A 24,063-nucleotide genomic window follows, 5' to 3' on the forward strand; every position below is an offset into this window, starting at 1 on the left:
CGTTTTTATTCCATATTCTCCGGCACACCTTTTAGACCAGGAAAATTTCATAAAATCAATACTTACATCCCTTTCTTTCTTGAAAGCTTTTCATTAGTCTTAGTCACCAAATTAAATTTAGTTCAGTCAAGGGATAAATAACTGTGGCGTTGCACAGTGTTATTGATAACTATGTGATAATCATGTATAAATCTCTTTAGAAAAATAGAAGAAATTCACATTATTCGAAGGCATGAACGTTCGAAGGGAGAATACTTTTACCTACTAAGAGCTTCATAGAGCTCCTTGCAATGGCTATTCGATGCTCACTGGGCTTTAATGTTGTTCTGCTCTCGAATTTATCATGAAAATTTGTCATATGACATTGTCATGTCGTTACAGAATTCCCCTACTGACCAAATTTACCACAGCTCCTTGCACAGAGCAATTTCCAAACGGTAGATAAGTGTGTCTCTCACGGTTCACTCGAGTATCGATCTTTTATAAAAATTGAACCGATTTGCCGATTCCGCACGATTTTTACCGATTTCGTGCCAGTTTTCCGAGTAAAAAGATTAGTATTTTCAGTACAGTACATTAAAATTTACCACAGGAATTTCCTGTAAGAAATTTATGATGTTACACGAGTTTAAATGAACGCTGTACTTCATAAGAGCGAACTGATATTTAAATTTGACGATTCTTCGCTAAAACCGTGCCGATCTGCCGATTTTTGCTAATGAACACAACGATCTGTAGCTTTCTGGTCAAATTTTGCCGATCTGTTGAATTATTAGCAAAATAATGCCGTTTTAGCGATTTTTAGCTTCAAATCGGCACAATTTTTCCGATTGCCGCTGACGGTGCAAACTAAGTGCCACTTATTCACCCCTTGGTAATTTCTATTCTGAATTTGGATTCTAATTTCGAGTCAGAGTGAAATGATTAAATTCGAAACGCAAACGATTTTGATTCAAACGAATTTGATCCATCACTCCGCTATGCAAAATTACATTTTATTGCAAATTTCCACAAATAATCAGTAAACAAAATTAAATCCAATGATCAATTTTCGAAAAGTAACGTTTTTCATTAGTAAATAGCCAAAATTGAAATGGAATTTCATCTCAAAGCAATCTCTTATTGGAAAAACCGCTAAGTAAAATTATATTCCCTTGAGTTTGAGCAATAAATTATGTCATTTGTATATCAGAAAAGTGTACATTCGTTCTAAATAAGCATAAGACATCTTTTGATGAATTGCTGGAAATGTTTTCTGCAAAAATTATCTTTAAAATTGCTTAAGCTACAATCGAGATAGGTAGCAGAGCTTTTTGTACCGTTCAGAGGTCCAACAGTCCACAAATTTTTCATTGTTATTTCATTCTGGAGGAGAATCATGATATTTCCCAGACAATCTCTGATCTTAGAACTAATGGGTTAATACCTTACTAATGCTTCCTCATGTTTTCTCACGCTTCTGACGCGACCCTATTTAATTGTGACGAGATATAAATAATTATTTTGCTGTTTAGGCACTCAAACAACTTGTGCAGTCGGGAAGACTTGAAATAACCACCGGTGGCTGGGTAATGACGGATGAAGCCAATGTCCATATTTATGCTATGGTTGACCAATTGATTGAGGGTCATCAATGGGTGAAGAATCACCTAAATGTCACCCCGAGTGTTGGTTGGTCAATTGATCCCTTTGGTCATGGCAGCACTGTGCCCTTTCTGCTGTCCTCAAGTGACTTCGATGGGACGATCATCCAGAGGATTCACTATGCCTGGAAGCAATGGTTTGCCAAGCATCAATCGAGTGATTTCCTGTGGAAGCCTCAATGGCAGGAACGTGGAAAAGATACTGATCTCCTCACTCACAATATGCCCTTTGACATCTACTCAATCAAACATTCCTGTGGTCCTCATCCCTTCATCTGTCTCAATTTCGACTTCCGAAAGATCCCCGGAGAGTACACAGAATACTCAATAAAGGCCCAGTTTATAACGAATGAAAATATCGCCGCCAAAGCTGATCTCCTGATCGAACAATATGCCAGAACTGCATCCCTCTTTCCTCACAACGTTGCCCTAATTCCAATCGGAGATGACTTCCGGTACAACAAAGAACGGGAATTTGAGCAACAGTACATCAACTACAAGAAACTCGTAGACTACATCAATGACCACAAGGAGAAGTACGAAAATACTGAGATATCCTTCGGAACTCCTGCTGACTACTTCCGGGCTGTGAAGAAGCGTCAACAGAAATTCCCAAGCCTCAAAGGTGACTTCTTCGTCTACTCAGACATCTTCACGGAAGGACGACCAGCCTACTGGAGTGGATACTACACCACGAGACCCTCGTACAAAATCCTAAGTCGGGATCTTGAGCACAATCTCAGATCTCTGGAAATACTCTTCACGATTGCCTTCAACCGAGCCCGCCAAAACAACAACTACGATGCCCTGCGCATCTTCGAGAAGAACTACGAGAAAATCATCCATGCCAGGAGGAATCTAGGACTATTTCAGCATCATGACGCCATCACAGGTACTTCCAAGGCCAATGTGATGAGAGACTACGGCACACGAATCTTCACTAGCATCCAGGACTCGACAAAACTCCAGCAATCAACGATTGAGATGCTCCTGCAGAAGGAGGATCATCACACAGAACACGGATTCATTCTCAGTGAATTGGAGAGAGACAGTTTCAATAAGATTCCCCGGAAGACACCCATCAATGTCACCCAGAATAAATCAGTAGAATTTGTCGTGTACAATTCTCTGCTTCAGGAACGTCTGGAGGTTGTTCTCCTCCGGACCCTGAACCCAAATATCAGAGTATTGAACAGTGAGAAACAGGAGATGGAAATACAAATTAATCCAGTTTGGAATATAACGGAGCGAGCTGATTCACTGACCAGTATGTATGCAAATGGGAATGTTGCCAACAGGATAACTATCTCTGAACACGAATACGAAATAATGTTCGTAACAAAACTTCCGGCATTATCCCTTACAACGTTCACCGTGGAGCATGTTGGTAAGTACTGGATTTTCTTACAACTAAATATAAACACCTAAAATTTGGACAAGTGAAAATACTTCGTACAACATACGATTTCGTAACCAGTACACAACACAGGAAAGAAAGAAGTGACTTATCTTGAACCATGTCCCTTAATTCCTCTGAACTGATCAATTCGCTTAACTATTTTCCTGCTCTTTATATCTGTTTTTACCTCTAATTGCTGCTCTCTTTTCTCTCCTCTTTGTTTACGTGATAAACACTTTAACGACTTTATGTTTTCAGTGCTACATAATATTACTTTAAATTGTGAGATTTAGCAGTACGAATTGGCTTCCAATTTCTCAATGGATTACATTTCGATTGAGGATCGAACTAAAGGCACCAGAGTCACAAATCCTTGCTTTATCTATTTTATTACTAAAGTATGAGAAATACGTTGTAATAGACTTTTAGATCTTAGACCAAGGGAGTTTGAAAAGCGACTTCTAGGTCAAGATGGAAAGATATTGGGCTTAACTTTATGTTGACGAAACATGATGTTGATGAAACGGAGATTCGTGCTCGGGTTTGCATGATTCAACTAAGACTCACAATATTATATCCTCCCATTCTTTCTCCTTTCATGCTCTCGCAAAGGGGATAGACGATAGATCACACGACTTTTAAGTTACATCTTGCTTCTACAAAGTTACTATTCTAAAATCCACTGTGGGGAAACTACCATTCAGATCAGATTAGTTTAGATTGATATGGGGACGGTACTTCGTTAGACCGCTACACCCTTGCGTCCTTTTAAGATTAACCTATCATTCCTCAGGAATCAGTTATTCTTTAGGATCTATTGGTTCTTGATAAGTCTTCACAGATAACACGACCGCACTCTACAGCACTTGTATAATGATACACAAGCAGGGGCAGTTACAAAGGGATAAACCTGATAGACCGGATGTTGGTTCACGCAGTTATCGGTTAAGAGGTTAGCCATCTGCTAATCTTTCCAGAGACTACTTCTAATGGCGTCCTTATCGAATTTCCCCATGAACTGTCTAGATACGCGACAGTCTTTTGTTGCAGTCTATTCCTCCTAGTGGAAGTAGACCTTACGTTACTATCTTAGGTATACATCACTTTACTATGTTACTATCGGCCAGGGGCCTAGGAAGGCAATTAGCTCACGGGGGGGGGGGGGGGCAAATTTTTCTTTTTACTTTTCAAATTATTGAAAATATACTCATCCTTAATTGCCTTTACTCTACACACTAGAGATATTTATGTCCATATTGAAGAGTTTTTCCTACACAAGCGTAGGGAATTTGCTCCAATATGGACATAAATTTCTCTAGTGTGTAGAGGCCATAAGGGGGAGTGTAAATTAGAAGATCAAAAGTGGTCTATATTTTTTTATTGTTTAAATCGATAGATAAACTATTTTAGAATATACCATAAATATTTCAGAAGCTTATTCGAAGTACATTCGAAGTAACAGAGCCGAAAGCAAATGAGCACCGATCAGAATAGCATGCGCTCGAGCAAACATTCAAAAATTTGAGGCATATTTTCTCCACTTCTCATTTTTAAATTTTTATCGAAATTGCGGGAAAGATTAGGAAAAACTTATAGACCAAATGAAATGAATAAAGGCTTATTCTCTTCAGCATTAAATTCTCTTTTAGTTGAACTAAAAGAATTGATGAAAACTTATTCTTCATTTTTTTAGAGCATGTGAAAGGCAAAATTTTGTCCCAAAAACGTATCTTTTTTCAAAAACCTTGAAAAAAAAGTTCCGATTTAACGATTTTCTTCGGGTTTTCTTAGTTTAGCTATGAAATACACTAATGGAAATTGATTTTTTTTCTCAGATAAAAATTACTAACTACAGATTTTCCTTCTCCTCCAAAGAAAAAATCCGAAAAACAGCTAACTTTTGGCCTTCTAATTGATACTCCCCCCTTAATCCACAATGCATTAGGGAGGAGTCTAAATTAGGAGAGCAAAAATTAACAGTTTTTACTGGTTTTACGCGATTTTTCATACGAGTTCACGATCAAGTCTTTATTTTTTTCGAAAAAAAAAAAATTACAAAATGGCTGTCTAAAGTACTTCACTAGAGCGTTTTCTCGCAGCACTCCCTAATTAACGTGAAATGTGTATCTGATAATTCTTATATGAAGAAAAATAAAAATAATTTTCGATTTTCATAAGTTTGTTTCATAGACCAAGAAAAACTAGAAATAAATCTTGAAATCACGTGCTTTAAAATTTTTGATGTTTGATCAATTGCATACAAATTTACTAGACATAAGTTTTCAAAAATAGTTTTTAATAAAAAAAACAACGAAACCAAGAGTCTTCATAAATATTTAAGGTTTGATCTGGGTTTCAAATTGCAAAAATGTGTTTTTCTTGATTTTTTATTGTACTACTCAAAGTTAAAATCTATCGAAGAATCTTGTATAGAGTTTTGATTTACATTTAAAAAATATATATCAAATTTTTTAAAGAGTAAATAGATGCAGAAATTATGATATTTGACTGTTGCGATGATGAAGAAAAATACTTTAAAAATTAAATATTATCAAATGTTTTACTAGATATGAACTAAAATATTAAATAAAAATTACCATTTGTTTAACTTTTAATTAATTTAAAAAAATCAATTTTCATTCAAAAATTTTGTCGTGAACCGTTTAATAAATATTTCTTTGAATGGTTTTGAAAGAAAATCGATCAGCCAAGAAACTGTTTCTTAAGGTATCTACACTGACAGTAATTTATGTCAAAAATTGTTTTATTTTAAGAAATTGACGGTATTTCCTCCAGGAAGAAATGTACAAAAAATCTGTTAAGAGAACAGCTTTTGACGAAAATTGCTCCTTATGAACTCTAAACACTTTTGAAGAAATGAAATTGAAATTGAAAATGCGTTTTTGAAGGAAAGTGTCTGCAGTGCTGTAGATAGAAACGTAAAAATTCTGTCAAAAATTCGATTTTTGACGAAAATTGCTCCCAATAATGTGTAGAGGCCTTTACATTTAAAAGAAGTCTTTAACCAAACAGGCAAATTTGAAAAGTTCTGTTTTGGATATATTTTATAAAGGTGCTCTCGAATTCATAAACTTATAATTTTTATTGATATATTGCTTTGAAACTTAAAAATAGTATATTTTTGAATATCAATACATGAATACCAAATAACTAGTACGTTTTTCTTAATTTGTCTCAAAAATGTGGCAATATTTTACCGAGTTTTGATTTTGGAGAGTAACAATGGACAATTTTAGCAAATTTTGAAACAGAGATTGATCTTCTCAGGGGGCAGAGGCAGGTTAGGGGGGGGGGCAATGTACCCCTGCCCCTCCCTGTTGTTACGCTTTTGCTATCGGCATACCACTAAGGGTCGACAAGCTTCTACTAGTCTAGCATAGCTGCTACAAACTATGCTAGGACTGCACTTGCCAAAACGGCCTGGGTGTAATCCACGACCTTATCTCAGATTAGCCATGACTCGTACAAGGCACGCTAGACTTCCATTTGCTAAACAACCCGAGTCAAGCATACGGTCTTGCTTCAGGTTAGACATCTCGTCTGACCAGCAATCTTTGTTCTCAAACTCAGTCTAGGAAAAGCTAATCTTCTCTTCCTGACCTGCCATGGACTAGCACCATAAACAGGCTAGGTTTCTATTTGCAAATCATGTCTCCTACAATCCATTCTAGGCTTCCTTTTGCTAAAACGGACTGAGTCTAGCATACGGTCTTGCTTCAGGTTAGACATCCGTCTGACCAGCAAACTTTGCTCTCAAACTCAATCCAGCAAAAGCTAACCTTCTCAGCCTGACCTGCCATGCAACTAGCATGATCAACAGCCTAGGCTTCTATTTGCAAATCATGTCTTCTACAAGCCATTCTAGGCTTCCTTTTGCCAAAACGGACTGAGTGTAGCTTACGTTCTTGCTTCAGGTTAGACATCTCGTCTGACCAGCAACCTTTGCTCTCAAACTCAATCCAGCAAAAGCTACTCTTCTCACGTCCTGACCTGCCATGCAACTAGCACCATAAACAGGCTAGGTTTCTATTTGCAAATCATGGATCCTACAAGCCATTCTAAGCTTCCTTTTGCCAAAACGGACTGAGTCTAGCATACGATATTGCTTCAGGTTAGACATCTCGTCTGACCAGCAATCTTTGCTCTCAAACTCAATCCAGTAAAAGCCATGCCCCACCACGACATGTCCAAGCACTGGACACCATGAGCATGCTAGGCTTCTACTTCAAATCATGGCTCCTTGCAAGCTATTCAAGGCTTCTACTTACCCAGCATGGCCCCAACAAGCCAAGCTAGGCGTTCATTTGCCAAAATAGCTTGGTTAAGGTTAGACATCTCGTTTGACCAGCAATCTTCCCTCTCAATCTAAGTACAGTAAAAAGCGTAAAAACTTACCTCACGTTATGACATCCTCGACGTTCAAGCTCCTTCCTTTTTCCACGATCAGTTTCTGAAAACCTACCACTAAATTCTTTTACTACAATATTTCTTACTGCCTTACCTCGTGAAGTCATCGTCGGGAAACTAATAATGCTTCTTTTCCAGGAGATTCTCGCAATCGAATGGCTACAATCTACTGCAATGAATGTCACAACGACAATCACAAAGACTTTGATGTGAGGAATAAGCTACCAGGAGACGTTCAACTGGAGAATCAGAAGATGCGTCTCCTGTTTGACGAACACAGTGGCTTCCTCAAGACTGTCACAATGAAGAACATGGGAAAACCCATTCAGTGTGCCATTAATTTTGGTGCCTATCGCAGTGCTCAATTTCATTCCGGAGCCTACCTCTTCAAGACCGATCCTGACCATGCTAATGCTGAGAAGGACGTTCTCGATCAATACACAGACATTAAGATCCTTATAACATCGGGGCCTATTGCCAGCGATGTAACTGTGATCTATGGACCGTTCCTGGCTCACACCGTGAGGATTTACAATACAAAAACTGACCTGGATCAGGCGGTTTACATCGAGAATGACGTGGACTTTGAGCCACCGCCGAAGAATCGAGAGACTGAGTTATTTATGAGATTGGTCACAGACATCGAGAATGGGGACATTCCCGAATTCTATTCAGACTTAAATGGTTTTCAGTTCCAGAAACGCGTAAAAGTCAGCCAAATTGGCATTGAGGGAAATTACTTTCCCATCACAACGGCAGCTTTTATCCAAGATGACAGACTTAGACTTACCTTGTTGACCAATCATGCCCAGGGAAGTGCTAGTCTCGAACCTGGGCAGTTGGAAGTGATGCTGGATCGACGAACCCTCTACGATGACTACCGTGGAATGGGAGAGGGAGTTGTGGACAGTAGGTTGACGCGTCATCGATTCTGGCTGCTGCTGGAGACAAAATCCAGCATTCAAGCCACATCGAGTGATCCTGAACCTGCGAAAGACAAGAAAGACCATCAGGAGCAAGCGTACTCCGTCCTAAGTCTCTTCGGGAATCACTTGAGCAATGGCTTGAACTATCCGGCCAATATCTACTTTGTGGAGCGAGATGATGACGTTCCGGTAAAAATAAACCGAGCAGTCACACTCCTGCGACACTCTTTCCCATGTGATTTCCACCTTCTCACCCTGAGAACTCAAACGGAAGTGAATCTTCCGCTTTTCCCATCGAAAAATGCCCTGTTGGTTATCCAACGGCAAGGATATGATTGCCATCTGTCCAAAATTGACAACAATTGCACCAAATTTCGCGGCCTGGAGAAGCAACTCTTCCAGGAAGTACTCATCCAGAACATCACCCAATCCAGTCTCACTGGACTGCATGAGAAGGTGAAGGTGGAAAAGATAAGTGATATGTCTATTGAACCAATGGAAGTTAGGACTTTTGTTTTAAGATTCTAATTAGGACAATTTTTATTTTATTTAAAAATAGCAATTTTTTTAGCAGAGAATTTGGGGTTATGTGTCAATGTTTTATTTTTAATGGGGAATCACGATAGGAAATTTTATTTTTTTTTAAATTAGGTTTTACTTGTTCACTGTTGTTTTGTTTTAAAAGCTCAATTTCCTTACGTTTTTTTTTTGAGATCTCAAACTAATACCCCATGACATGATTATTTCAAAGTTTGAGGTTATGTAGGGGTCTTAACCTTAAAAAATTAGAATGATAATGGTTTATTGTTGGTCAAATACACAATTTCACAATCCTGAAATACAATAACCTAAAATCATAATTGAAATTTGAGGTTATGTCATAATAGTAACCTCAAAAATATTCAAGTAAAAGCTATTCACTGGGATTCAAGACTCGATTTCATATTTATCTGTTGATTGAAAACGTAATTTGTATTTCAAATTCATTAAACTCTAGCCTGAAAGACCTAGCCGCAGATTGAGGTTATGTGATGATTCTACCCTGCGACTCTGGCGATTGTCCGACTCTGGCACTTTCGAGGCAGAAGATATTAGGAAGGAGGGTGATTGATTTGGATGACTTAAGCATTGTTAATGTAAAGAACATCTTATCATTTACCAAGGAAAATAAATTGTAATAAAATGGATCAGACGGAAGACGGAATTATGGAAAATGGGGGGCACAAAAGGCTCTTTTAAGCTTAGTTGTCCAATGCCAGTCGGAAAGCCCAACAATCTACAATTTACAAATGCATTAAACTCTAACCAGAAAGACCTAGTTACAGTTTGAGGTTATGTGATGATCCTAACCTCAAAAATATTGAAACTAAAGTCACAGATTGCTAGCCAAAATAAGATTTTACAATTTTTCTGTTACTTTGAAACACTGCATTGTTTTTCTTTCTTAAATGCATCAAAGTCTAACCTAAAAAACATAACCAAAAAGACGCCATTTATATCGAAACTTACCTAATATGTTTTCGAATAATTTAGGTTAAGCTTCGTTCTGCAAATTAAACTTTTTCACGGTCTTGTTTTCTTTATTTACCTTCGAAACAGATTATTTTGCAACGTTAGATTATGCAGAAGCTAACCTAAAAAAGTCTGAATGCATTTTATGAGTTCAGCTCTCGGTTAGTAGGTTATTTGCCTTGCCTTTTTTGTGGATTTGAATTTGCTTGACAATCCTTTTACAAAATTCACGAATAACCTTTTGGATGAAATTTGCATTTAGACAAAATAGTTGGGAGTTTTTGAGGTTAGAATTCGGGTTATATAACAATTTTGACAATGCAAAAAATATGCTAAAGTCAACAGAAATACACAAAATCATACTTTTTTATCTCTCAAGGGATACAAACTGAGATTTGAGTAATTTCAAACGCCCTGAAATTAATTTTCTCTGACCAAGGGTGAGCAAGAACCGTTGGAAACCGAATAAACGTCAAAATAAGTTTGTTCAGGTGGCGCTTTAACCATCGACGGACAATTTTAATATAATATTTGTTCAGTTTAAAACGGTTCATGTTCAAGTCTGCCCTAGACACACTTACGACTTAAGCCGAGAGACGGCTTAACGTTATTGTGATCAAAATAATGATCAGATGACATTTCCATCAGTTTCTGATTAATCCGTCTGTAAGGTTTGAGCCGAAAAACGGCTTAGTTATTGGGAAACCGATGGTAATTTAGTCAAATCATTGTTTTGATTATAATTACGTTAAGCCGTCTCTCGATTTAAATCGTAGGCAAACAGATTAATTTCGAAAAAAATGAGGTTATGCTAAAATAAATCTTAGAACTCTGAGGGAATATTTTGTGTAGAACAATCTCATCAACTACGGAGTTTTTTGATAAATGACTCTTTTGAGGTTAGGTGCAACATAACATCAAAATCTGCAATAACCTCTTCACTAAATAAGAGATTTGGTCTAAATGGTTGGAAGATCCGCAATCTTTCTCTTATTTTTTGAATAGAATACGCCAGAAATGTTTTAAACAGCCAACGTCTGTTCTTAAGGTTAGAATTTGATCCAGTTTTTAAAGAGTTCTTGAATAGTTTTATCTTTTTTACTGTGAATAAATTAGTTATCAAAATTACTGTCGCCATATTAGAAGATTCTACCACATTTAATATAGACTTGAATTTTTTTAGGTTACATTAAACATAACCTATTTTGGGCAAATAATAAAGTGAACAACAATTATTCAGTATGACTTAACCTCTTTAAAAATTATTGGCAGCCTTTCAGTAGTGAGACTTCAAAATTTCTCCTGTGGAAGTAAATTTTCTTAAAGTAAAACACGCTAATTTGAGGTTATGATAAAAAGGAATTTGTAATTGAAAACATAACCAAACATTTAATATTTTAGGTTATTTTTTAATTTATTAACAAAATTCTAAAACTAGAAAGGAAATCTTCCAGAAGGAGAAGTTTTTCTTTTTGCTAACTTCAAATAAATTTTTCTAGGTTATGTTATTTCTAGCAACATAACCTTTTTGACTTAACCTTTAGTCAATATTCGAAAATTTATTCACAAAATGAGGCTGATGGTTTTTCTTTGTTTTGATAAATTTTTAAAGGTGATTTTTGAGTGATTTTGAAAGAAGTGGAAAATGATAACATTTATTTTAAATTGTTCAGATATGTAAAAAATTATATATAAAAAATATAAACAAATGAATGTATTTAGGAAGAAGGTGAAGTTAGGCACATTACTGGGATGTTGTAATTAGAAAATTTAAAAAAAATAGTTCCGAAATTCAGATGAGATTAATTAAAAAATAAATAAATTGACAAGAGATATCAATAGATCTTGCGAGCAAAATACACTGATCCTGAAGATATTCAACAAATTCAAAGTATTACACATAGATTTAATTTTTTTTAAAGAATGAATGTGCAGGTATAGTGTTTATAAAACTATTAAATATTAAAAAAAGAAAATAGAGAACAAAATGTAGAAAATGTAGAGGGGAAAAAAACAAACATGACAAATGTAGTTAAAATATTTAAAGAGTATTATAATTTTATCACGTTTAGTAATAGACTTTTAGAGAGAAAAGAAATTAAGTATAAGGTCACGTTTAACTGAGTTCTTTTGGCTTTAATTAACCTAAAATTTGAGTTGTAGAGTTAGTGATTTTTTTGAAGAGCACGTCCAATATTTTTATTAAAAGGTCAAACTAAGGTCAAATTATGCAGCTAGAAACAAAGGCTTGTTTATTAAATTTTACGTGGCAGCTATTTAGTTTATTATTTAAAAAAAAAACAAAAATAAAAAAAAAATCCTTATTTAGTCCTGCACTTTCGATTTTGAACTTTCATTCTGAGTGAATTCCAAATATTTTTTTTTTAATTAGAATATTTCCAAAAAATACTAAAGATTATTGTCTATTTGTAAATAATTTTTGCATTTTTAAGAAATAAATACCTACTTTTATTACCTGAATTTACTTTCCACATGCAGCCGTTGCCCTAAAACCGTAAACTAATTTTCAAAAAAAAAAAAACACTTTTTTCCGATAAATGCAATTCGTTTCCAATTTTATTATTTTCAAAAATTACTAATTCTTTTTTTAACAAAATGGTTTTTAGTCCCTCTCTCATTTTTATTTATTTATTTTTTATTACAACTTTCCTGTCATTTCGGGAACGGCCTTGAAGAGGTCAGCCACAAGGCCATAATCGGCTACTTGGAAAATTGGTGCTTCGGGATCTTTGTTGATCGCCACAATTGTTTTGCTATCTTTCATACCAGCAAGATGCTGAATAGCTCCTGATATTCCAACAGCAATATAGAGTTCCTGATCAATTGAGAACGTGTTACTCTTATCTGCACTAAATTTAGCACTAACTGATAAGCGGTAAGTTAGCTTCTGCTGCAGTGAAGTGATATGATTTGTGCATTTGGATTTAAAAAAAAAGCAGTGGAAAATTTGCAAAACGCTCTAATGAAGGGCAAATGAATAATGATTCTGTCCTCAAGTGCTCCTGCATTATCGACTTTTCTTTGTGTTGGGAAACCAATACAAAGAAAAGTCGATAATACAGAAACACTTGAGAACAGTATTTATTTTTCATTGGAATAGTTCTATGAAGGATGTAGAGGAAAGGATTGCATTTGAAATAAAATATACAAAGTGCAAAACATGAAATAAGTCGGCACCGATTTACAGAACGAAGCAGCGATCTTAAAGAAAACGAAAAAAAAAATTATTTTGTCAATGTTAAGAGGCGTGGCTTGTTTTTATGATCACTCAAACCCGGAGCTTCCCCATGAGAAAAAAAACCATGCGAATAATCGTTTTCAGAAGGCAAATAAAAGATATTTTTACTACTTGTCCTTCTCGTTTTATCCGCAAGGTGGCTGAAATACGTCTTATTCGAATTTCGAAGTGTCTCTGGTTTCGATCTTCACTTTGTTGCGAACACAAAGCAATAATGCTCCATCATAATCACTGACTGATTCTTTTAATAAGTAATTCTTTTAACAGCTTCTTAGTGTGATATTTCATAATTTTCCCATCCTTGTGCGAAAACTTACTTTGCATATATTTGAAAAAAATCAACTTTTTGTAAAATTTATCAAATTTTTCAAGATCTACTTCTGTACGGAAAGAATAATCCTTTTCGAAAGTCAAAGAAAAGGCTTTCTAAGTAGTACCATTCACAAGTAGAGAGTTTAAAAAATTCGAAGTTTCGAAGATCTATTTGAAAAGCCAAAAAGAAACACTCCCCGTCAAATAATATCTGCAGATATCTTTAAGATTTCTGTAGAGAAAATCTACACCTCTACAGAATATCTGCAGATAAATTCTGTAGATATTCTTACGAATTTTATTTGGGCTTGGGACAAAATTCGTCAGAATATTTCGGCAGATTTTCTGACGAATCTCTAAACGAATTTCTGTAGATATTCTGTAGATTTTTTCTACATTCCAGACTTTCCAGACAAGATGTGTCAGAAGAGATGGAAAAATTTTTCACTGAAGTTTGCAAAATTCTATAGAGTTATTCTTAGTGATATCACGGTGTTTATATAAAATAAAGAATTCTGCGACGCCGTGTTACAAGTAGAGAAAAGTGAAGTGAAAACTTTAAACAGAGTGTCGACCAAAATTTCGTGTTTTTGTATCATTCGATTGGCGATTTTTAAGAAATTAGTTTTTGCTCGCAGTTTTTTTACTTATCTAAAATGTGTACTCGGTAATGCTTGTTAAGCAGAGCATACAATTTTCTTTATAACTTCTACAGTTTCTTCATAAATCAACAATATTTTTGTGAAGTAATGGAGGTTATGCAGATTTTCTAGGGAGAAATTCTGCCGAGAATCTGCAGATTCTCTCTGAATGTACTAGAATATACCGTTAAAATTCAAAAAATCTCCGAGTAAAATCGGCAGGTAGAGCAATGATTTGACGGGTCTTATTTCTTATTACTTTCGCAAAATGGCTTAAGTATCCTGTTCGAATTTCGAAGTGCTCAAATGTCAAAATGTGTTGGTCTTCACATTTTTGTGAGGAAAAACACAAAGCAATACGTCCCATTATTTAATTACTCCAAAATCACTAAGTAACTCTTTTACGAGCTTTTTAGTGCAATATTTCACAAGTTTTCCCCACTTTGTTCGAAAATTCAGTATAAAAATTCGAAATTGAATTTGAATTCTTCTAAAATCAACGACTTTTTGAGCAAATAGAATTCCATTTTACCTTTTAGCCAAGACACTTTTGGATAATCAAACTCTACTTGTGTTCGCACCCAATTTCGAAAGCTACTCCTACAATTTCTTTTCTTAATCAATGCGAATATTTCGTCCTTGGACACGTGTGTTCCAAAACCATTTCGATATTGAATTTTCGAAGATCAAAGTTTAATAACCACTTTGGAGGGCCCCTCCTCCCTTTTTCAACCGTTTTGCTTAAATTTAGATTTTTTGGAAAACTTTCGAAATTTCCAACCCGGCTGCACTGGTCACAATCCGTAATGAATCTGTAAATTACTTCAACTAGAGGCCAAACGGTAAGAAGTAGAAGCTTTCGGTCTTCGGGGGACCTCCCAATTGTTGGCCCAAAGACCATTATCTTAACGTTTAATTTTTCCCCTACCACCCTCCAAACCCTCCAAAACCATGTTTTTTGGTTTATTCCAAAAACGGCTGCTACGATTTCTTGCATTTTTGGGTATGTTTCGGAGGCGGTCCAAGCGAACATTTCGTCTAAAGATACCTATGACCTAAAAATTCGCCATCTTGAACTTTTGAAGTCAAATTTTTTTACTACTTTATAGGGTTTATTTTTCAACCTATTTGGTTAAATTTGGATTTTTTGAAAAGGTCTTCAAACGTTCTAAACGTTCTAAAATGTACAAATATTTACCAATTCTCGATTTTGCGATGCTTTTATTGTCAAGGTCAAAAGTTAAAAAGGCTCTAGAGAGCGTATTTCTCAACCGAATGTCTCATATTTGGGCTCGTTGGAAAGGTCTTGGAATCTTTGACAATCCTGAACTGATTCCAATCGGTTCTGAATCGGTAATGGACCGGTTCATAACCAATAACTAATTTTTATTCGAAATTGAATTATATTACTTCTGGGGTATATTTTGGACAATGTCTTAAGTGATTTATAAATCGGTTCAAATCGGTTATGAACCGGTAATGAACCGGTTATGAACCGATAAGTAATTTTTGTGTAAAAAATCAATTTTAATACTCTTAAAACTATTTTTTTTTGGATCTTTTGAGTGATTTATGAATCTGTTCAAATCGGTTCAGAACCGGTAAAATCTGTGACACTTTGCCATCCCTTTTTTTATAAAGGCTAAAAGATCGCAAAAACCGGAAAGATCTAGTCAAAAGCAATTTCTGACCGATTGTGCGTAAAATCTTAAATTTTTAATAAAAATTAGTCAAATTAAATAAATAAAAAATCAAAAATATTTTTCCGACGTAAAGAATTTTCACGGAATCGAATAGTTTGCACTTTGCACTTTGCATTTTAAGAATAATATTGCAAATAATAAATTTTCACTCACCGGAGCGACGATTTTTCCCGTCTGTCCAATTTGGAGATCATTCGGTACGTATCCAGCATCAACAGCCGCCCGGGAAGCCCCCACGGCAGCCCCAAATTTATCAGCGAGGTCGTAGAGTAGCTTGAAGTTGTCCCCGGACTTCAGGCCACGTCCTCCGGAAATGATAATCTTTGCACTGGTCAACTCTGGGCGGTCGGACTTTGTGAGTTCCTGGCTCACGAAGGTGGTCAGGTCTGTCTTGTAATTGCCCTCGGGAGCCTTCTCGACAGCTGCACTGCCCCCTTCAGTGGCCAGGGGGAAATTTGTGGAGCGGATCGTGAGCACTTTGACTGGATCCTTGGCTTTGAGCGTCAGGACGGCATTTCCTGCGTAAATCGTCCGGACGAATGTGTCGGGAGATTTAATGCCGATGACTTCCGAAATGGGGGAGACATCGAGCTTGGCAGCAATCCGGGGAGCAAGGCTCTTCCCGAAGGCTGAAGCTCCAGCCACGATGTGACTGAATTTGAACTGATTCTGAGCGGCCAAGACGAGCGGTGTCAGGGCTTCAGGGACGTATCCCTTGAAGGCATCACTGTCAGCCAGGAGGACCCGGGAGATCCCTGAGAGTTTGGCAGCAGCCTCAGCAACAGGTCCACACTGGGAACCAGCCACGAGGACCGTGACATCGCCTCCAAGTTGCTGGGCAGCCGTTACGGCATTTCCCGTGATTGGAGTGAGAACCTTGTCATTGTGCTCAGCAATTACCAATGTGCTCTGCAATCTCCGAAACTGTAAAAGCAATTTTGTTATGTAATGATAGATAATAATTCCCTGATCTCTTGACCTCGAAATCAATTTTCCTGTAATATTTTTCTCAGAGATTCTTCTTTTTGCATGACTTTGTTTTTTGCCAAATTACCGACAACTGAGAAAGATATCTCCACAAAATTCTGCAGAATATTACCTGTTGAGCTACGGTGAATGTCCTAGAACAGCGACTTAGCATTGTTTTTTGCAAATAAAATTGTAAAAATCAAAAGAAATTCACACCAATTCACGCAACTTTTTATCTCAGCTGGCAACTTAACGAAAACAAATTGACAATCTCCGAAGCGCCAACTGCGCCGACAGCGACTGTTCCCCAAACTACTCAGTTTTCGTTGAGTGCGGGAAACCTCGTGTACTCAGTTTGTTTTGCTCCACAAAAACCCACTTTTATTGCATAAAAACAATGATTTCAAGTGATTTGCAGGAGTTACAGACAAAATTCCTCTGTGGTTATCCTGTGAAAAACCTAGATTTCCACGTAAGTAGCTGTGAATGTCCAAAATCAACAGGTTGAATTGGGGTCAATTGCTTTTGCTAAGAAAAACATGCCTCAAGGCCGAGAAACGCCAAGATATCAAGAAACTATCAATTGCAACTTGTTTACTTGCTTGTTCATAAATCATTTGACCAGAAAAAAGCGGAAAATGCCAAGGAAAATAAGAAATATTGAACTAAAAAAAGGATATTGAAGGGAATCCCGAAAGGGACTTTGTTTCGGGAGGGCTGCCACCAGGGTTGCTTTTTGATTTTTTAAAAATTGTCCGTTATACAGTACCCTGTCGAAAATAAGGAGCTCATTAATAAACTTCCATTTTAATTATATCGCGTTGTTCGAGACAAATTTTGTGATGTACCATACTCTTATGTATTACATAATTGTTCAAAATCAATGATTATAACTTTATTTTATTTTTTTTATAGTCCGAAAATTATTATAAATTTGACTTAACCCATTCGAGTGATGTACTAGAAATAGTTAAAAATAGTAAAATTAGTTCCCTACAAACTAATATACAATTTTTGGAAAAAGAAAAAAAGAATTATTAGAAAGCGGAGAAATTAAAGAAATTAAAATTGATAAATATACAGTAGACTCTCTCTCAATTGGGCATTTGGGGCGAAATGTCATCCGGTTTATTAATAGATTTAGGCGTCAAAGCCTTTGTAAATTCGACAAAAAGCGCTCAATTATAAAGAATCACAATAAAATAGGAAGAACTACAGCGAATTTGAGCAAATTTGTTTTAAAATCAAACGTGAAAATTGCCAACAAAATTTTGTGCCCGATTGAAAAAGAGTCGATTGAGTGAGAGTCTACTGTAGTTCTTTACGTAAAATTCTTTCAAGCACTATGTATAATTACATAGTGTGACTATCTAAGAAAAGAATTGTCTATTAAGAATTAAAATCAGGAAAGAGAATGAAGAAAAATATTATCAAAATCGACGCAATGTCAAACTCTCCAGGCAGCAGTTCTAGAAAAAGCTTTGCATGGTCTACCGCTAAGAACAACAAAATGTATTTCTACCTCTGCCGAGATAATTTTCCAACGTAATTGAAGAATTAAGTAAATGTCGATTGACCAGAAATAAATTATCTAAAACATGCTACACAGTAAAAAATAATTACTACGATTTTGGCGTGTAATAGGAGAGCATCGATAATTGTAGTAAATTTGCAACGATTATCGTAGTAAGCAAAGTTGAAAAGCAAACTAAGGGGTCAATTCCCAAAAAAATGTGTTAAATGTTAAAAAAAATGGTAACATAACATGTGTTATTATAACACTTAACACATGTTAAGCTCATAACACATCCGAGCAATTCCCAATAAATGATTTTGGAGAATTTTATGGTGTGTTATGATAATACATGGAGACTTGATGACTACGCCATCTAATGTAGAGCATTTCCCACAATCAGTGCCATCCATTGTACGTTTTAGCCTCTGACAGTTCCATTTGGAAATTATTTTTATGTTTATTTTCTCCAAAATATGGTCAATTTTAATTAAAATAACTTTGTTTAGGAGATAAATACATTATTATTTGTCTCAAGATGCTTTATGTTGTACTGGGGATGAATTGGTGTGGTATTCATTTGCCCAATTATTAGAAAATCCGCAAGCAAAAAATATACATAAGAGAACAGAAAAGCAGTATTGGAGTGTAAGAGAAAAATGGACAGATAAGCCTAGATTAGCTTATTGAAGATGAGAATTTTAATATGAGCAAATTCGATTGCCTGTTAATTTGATTTGCAGCTGATGTTGGGAGATATCATACAGTGATATTGGTATAAAATTTCTGAAACACTTTCAAATTTTGTATTTAAATAAAAAAAATCTAGGATTTGAATGAATATTGGCAAACATTTTCAAACAATAAGATATAGAAAAAATCTTTAATCAATAAATCTGCATATTTCACAAAAATATGAAATATTTTTGAAAATAAAAAAGAACAATATTAAGAATAATTTTTAAAGTCGAGAAATATTCATAATTTTAAAAAATGTAACGGAACGATATATTGAAATTACATACATACGATTACATAATTATTTCTCTTTTTTTACGACTAAGGCACATTTTAAGAATCCAATGAATGATTCTAGAAGACAATTAGACGGTTAGAAATGGGAAAAATGACTAAAATCTTAGAAAAATTGCAATACTAAACAATGAAATCTTGACAGTTCTCACACAAATTTTCCCATACACAAATTTCATTACACAAACATAATTTTACTAGCATTATGTTAGTATCGTACTACAAATATGATAGTAAGAAAATTAAAGAAAGTTAAGAAAATTAAAGGATGAATTAAAATATTTAAAAAAAAAAACTCCACTTCAACTCACTGACTGGCACGAGGTTGTTCTTCTTTTTGACTGACAACGACTGTACTAAAATTTAGTACCACGAAATTCCGCCAGATGCGTATGGTGTTCGTTACCAAACGCATGACTTCTTTCTCGCCGTCCAGGCTTTTAAGTCATGGCTTAGCAATCTGTTTTGAAACTGAGTTAGGCTATCGGTTTTGATCGATATTATAAGTTAGGCAACTGTGTAAACCTTGCGGAAAGTGAATTTTTGACAAAGTTCAACTTGTTTTTAGCAGTAAACTTAGGATAATTTCCCAATTCGTTAATCTTAAAGCAGAATGAAGCACAGATGTGTAATCTAATCAATGGTTATATGGCCTACTTCATATTCAGTAGCTATTTTGTGAAGAAACATACAGTTTTTATTCCTTTTTATATTTGCCAATTTTTCGTTCAAAATTGTTTTATTAGGGTTATAAGTAAAAAAAAATACCTGAAGCGATCATGCAAATCGGACTCATAATAACCCGGAAGCCATTATATTATAACCTAATTTACGTTAACTTTATACGTGAAAAAATTATGGTCAAAAAGAGGTGTTTTAGCAAAAAATTGGGTTACACTTTTTTCGGGCAATGTATCTTTGAAACTGAAAGACTATAAAGGCTCAAATTTTATATCATATTTAAACTTTCCAAAGGATTTTTTTGCAAAATTTGACAGACAATTTAAAAAATAGATCTTATAATAAGCTAAAGGAATGTAGAATCTGATAATGAATAATTTTAATAGGATTTACCATTTGTAAAAAAATATCGCGTTTCATTTTATTTCAAAATTTTATTTAAATAAATAAACTGAGTTTCTTTGATAATAATATTTATTATTAGATAATTAGAATGACTTTATTTTTGTAAGCATCAAGAAATTAAAAAGCTGTAGTGTAATTTTATAAAATATTTTTTATAGCTTTCAAAGAATATTTATCAGAAAATATGCAATAGGACTATCAAATTGCTGTTTCAAGATCAATTACAATACCTGTGACATTGTATGTGAGCAATCACTTTAATGTTTATGTCAGGGACGGTTATTTGAAATCTTGACATTTTATTGCATACATATATTTCTTGAAAAGGAAGAAACACATTTCTTATTAATAAAATTAGTAATGTTATTAATCTCAGCAGAATATTTCCTCAGGAAAAAAAAATATTTTGAAAGAAAATACTGACACAATTCATCAAGTAATCCCTATTTTCAGTAGGGAATATGTTTAGTAGACCTATTTGTTTATGACCAGCGCACAATAACTTTTGTTTGTAAATATGTTTTTAAAATTTTCCATGAGAATGAAAGAGATAACTAGATCTAGATCTCACTCACTCTCATTCAAATGTCAAAAACATGTTTACTTAATAAAAGTTATTGTGCGTTGGGCATTATTCTCCATAAACATAAATAAATAATTTCATAGAAAATACTAAATGCCAACGCACAATAACTTTTGTTTTGTAAACATTGTTTTGACATTTCAATGACAGTGAATGAAACAGAGATCTAGTCATCTCGTTCTCTCACATTGTAAATTTTGAAAACATGTTTTCTAACAAAAGTTGTTATGCACTGGACATAAGACATAAAAAAATAAAACATATGAAAGGAAAGGGTTCTCTAATAGGAAAACCATAAATTTAGCAATTAAACCATTAGGTCTGGTTGTGAAAACAATCAATAATGGTTGTGATAACCAAAAGAGTAATAGATACTGCATCCAATATAGCGTACCCTTTTAAAATAGTTATCCAAACCAAAAAAATGGATGGGCCTATATTAGCAATTTTTAATTATTCCTACAATTAAAAGGTTGTGGTATTCTATCTTTTCTAAAAGAGTGTATTATTATTAAGCTCAGCTATATTGTGGGGAGAAAATCGTAAAAACTAAAAGCCCTTAGTGGACTCTTTAAGTTAATTAAAAAAGGGATTTTTCCTGAAGTGTTTAAGTGTTGATTGAACAAACATCTTCTCATGCCAAAATCTTGTTGTCTGAATAATTTCAGAAAGTATTCCACAACATTTCATGGGATGCACAGAAGATGTTTCTTCAACAGACTATAAGTCATCCATTGGTTAATTCAAAGCCAATATCGTGGTCTTATCAAGTTGCTTTTCTTCGAGTGGCTCTTGAGAGTCTCGAGAAGAATACAGTAGAAGTGCAGGAAGATTTCTACACAGAATACTTGAGACTGCAGCAATTGGCTTCACTTGATCAGAGTCATGTGTACAAGCACTATCGTGTGCGCTCAAATGGCCAGAAGATTGTCTCAGTGAGAGAAAGTCCAAGGTTGATTTGCGATGGAACAACTGGCCTAAGAACATGGCCAGCTTCTATTGCCCTTTGCGAATGGTTCACTCACAATACCAATGAATTTTCTGGGAAGACAATTCTCGAGCTTGGAGCGGGTGTTGGAATGGCTGGAATTGTGCTGGCTCAGATAATTAAGACAAGTCGCATATACCTAACGGACTTTCATGAGAAAGTGTTGAGTATATTGCAAGAAAATCTCAATGAAAATCCCCCAGAAAATGACAATGTTGTGCACGTTTGCCAATTTGATTGGTTTTCCGAAGTGGATTATGAAAAATTGAGCAAAACCTGCTGTCCAGATATCATTTATGCGGCCGATGTTATTTACGATAGTGACATTTTTCCAGCACTCTGTCAAGTTTTGATGCGTTTTATCAATAGTCACAACTCTCCACGAATAATTATATCTTGCACAGTGCGAAATGAAAAAACTTATGAGGATTTTATTGAGAAACTAGGTGAGTTTCTTATCACAATATTCGCATTTTGAAAGAGAAAATTGTACTGACCAATAGGAGACGAGGATCGTTCCGCCATCTTGAAAATGATCGTTTTCTATTGGTTGCTAATTTTTCTTTTGAAAGAAATGCATTGAATTTTTTGTTTTATTGAAAATCCGAGTTTTTTTCAAATTTTTCTTTTCTTCAGACAATTGCGGACTTTGCATTTCACCGGAGAACTTACACGAACCAAATAATTTTTACTGGACAGATCCAAGTGAAATAGTAATATTTAGTGTGAATAAAAAGAATTAGCAAACATGTAATTTTATTTTATAAAATTGAATATTTCTATCGCCGAATAAAACAATCTTACATCATTTTTTTTTATTTTATCTTTTCTGCAACAGAAATTTCTTGATCCATTTCTTCTTTTTAATTATTAATTTTCCGCTAGGAGCGCTGTTAACTCTCGATGACATTAAATTTAACCTCAAAATTCACCTTGGATTTTGTTCTGTCAGATTAATTTCTACAGTGCTGTCTCGCTATATGCACAGTTTAGGTACTTTTTTTGACAGTTCTCTCTCTGAATATGCACAACTTTTTTTGAAATTCCCAACGGTTTTTTTCTTTCTTTTAAAACATTATTATTTTTTTATTGTTCTAGAATTCCCCGTGTTATTTTAACTATAATATGAGACAGAAAAAATAAAATTAAGATAATTAAAAACAAGAAAAATTAGTTACCAAGAAAATAATTTTCTTTATTACTTTGTCAAAATGTAAACAAATTGATTTTGAATGCAACCGACACAAAAGCTGTGCATATAGAGAGTGTGCATATAAAGAGACAGAACTGTATTGCGAAAGCGTACTTGGATGTTTTCCTTCTGCTTTCTTTTTTTTTCACAAAAAAGACATTTGTGGGAGATACATGGGTTCTAAAAATAAATTTAAAAAACATCCCTGAAGTCTCAAATTTAGGTAACTTATTTCCTCAGGGAGATAGTCCTCAGGGACCGAGTGTTCCTTTCACCGCGAGGCTTAAATTGAGTGTCGAAAGAACACGCGGTGAATACCTCTATCACAAAGCAAGTGAAAATTCGCAGATTCTATCTTGCGGTAATGACTACACTTGTAAACGTTATGCAGAATGTCCGTTACTTTTACTCGGTTAATAAAATGACTAGATAGATGGCGCTAACAGAGGAGAAGAGAACATGTTGAGTAGGCTTGGTGAGGCTTGAGACAGCAGTCTATTTAATTTTTTTGAGAGGATCAGATGTGCATCCCGAGAGTGCTCCAGTGGATGTTTACACCCTCAACACAAAAAGGTCCTTTTCAGGACTGGCCCTTAGTACCATTTCAATGAATACTGAGGACCTGTCGGCGAGCCAAGAAGATCTTCTTTGTGATCCCATAGGGGCCCCATGCAAAGTCGATCAAGGATTAATGGCATGAAGTTGGTTATTCAGAGTGCCCATGAGAAGTATGGTTACGCCATTTTTGTAAAATCGGACATTGACGTCAAATCGGTTGCGCTCACTAATGAGCTAGCGTCCTGATCCACGCCGTTGGTCCATCTGAGGCTGGGTCGGCCTCGTCTCCTCGTAGCATAGAGTCCGCCCCTAAAGACTT

At 35.1% G+C, this 24,063-nt stretch overlaps 3 protein-coding genes across 3 annotated transcripts in view; 2 read left to right on the top strand and 1 right to left on the bottom strand.

The window, feature by feature from the left end:
• Nucleotides 1-12,389, top strand: part of LOC129806071 (alpha-mannosidase 2) — a 30,069-nt gene extending 17,680 nt beyond the window's left edge. The window contains exons 6-7 of the mRNA XM_055854396.1: nucleotides 1,515-3,030; nucleotides 7,609-12,389. Coding sequence (XP_055710371.1) covers nucleotides 1,515-3,030; nucleotides 7,609-8,924 — 2,832 coding nt within the window. The 3' untranslated portion in view covers nucleotides 8,925-12,389. The remainder of the gene's footprint in view (nucleotides 1-1,514; nucleotides 3,031-7,608) is intronic.
• A 63-nt stretch (nucleotides 12,390-12,452) lies between these two features.
• Nucleotides 12,453-17,064, bottom strand: LOC129806083 (electron transfer flavoprotein subunit alpha, mitochondrial). Its single transcript, XM_055854413.1, has 3 exons — nucleotides 16,923-17,064; nucleotides 15,977-16,747; nucleotides 12,453-12,744 (listed from the first exon to the last, which is right to left on the bottom strand). The coding sequence occupies exons 1-3, from the start codon at nucleotides 16,962-16,964 to the stop codon at nucleotides 12,568-12,570; spliced, it is 990 nt and encodes a 329-aa protein (XP_055710388.1). The 5' UTR covers nucleotides 16,965-17,064; the 3' UTR covers nucleotides 12,453-12,567.
• A 125-nt stretch (nucleotides 17,065-17,189) lies between these two features.
• LOC129806787 (protein-lysine N-methyltransferase EEF2KMT) lies at nucleotides 17,190-23,281 on the top strand. The gene is made up of 3 exons (XM_055855561.1): nucleotides 17,190-17,264; nucleotides 21,675-22,440; nucleotides 22,631-23,281. Exons 1-3 carry the CDS (start codon nucleotides 17,190-17,192, stop codon nucleotides 22,735-22,737), a joined length of 948 nt encoding a protein of 315 aa, XP_055711536.1. The 3' UTR covers nucleotides 22,738-23,281.
• The last annotated feature ends 782 nt before the right edge of the window (nucleotides 23,282-24,063 follow it).

Source organism: Phlebotomus papatasi, chromosome 3 (assembly GCF_024763615.1).
Source record: "Phlebotomus papatasi isolate M1 chromosome 3, Ppap_2.1, whole genome shotgun sequence".
NCBI lineage: Eukaryota > Metazoa > Arthropoda > Insecta > Diptera > Psychodidae > Phlebotomus > Phlebotomus papatasi.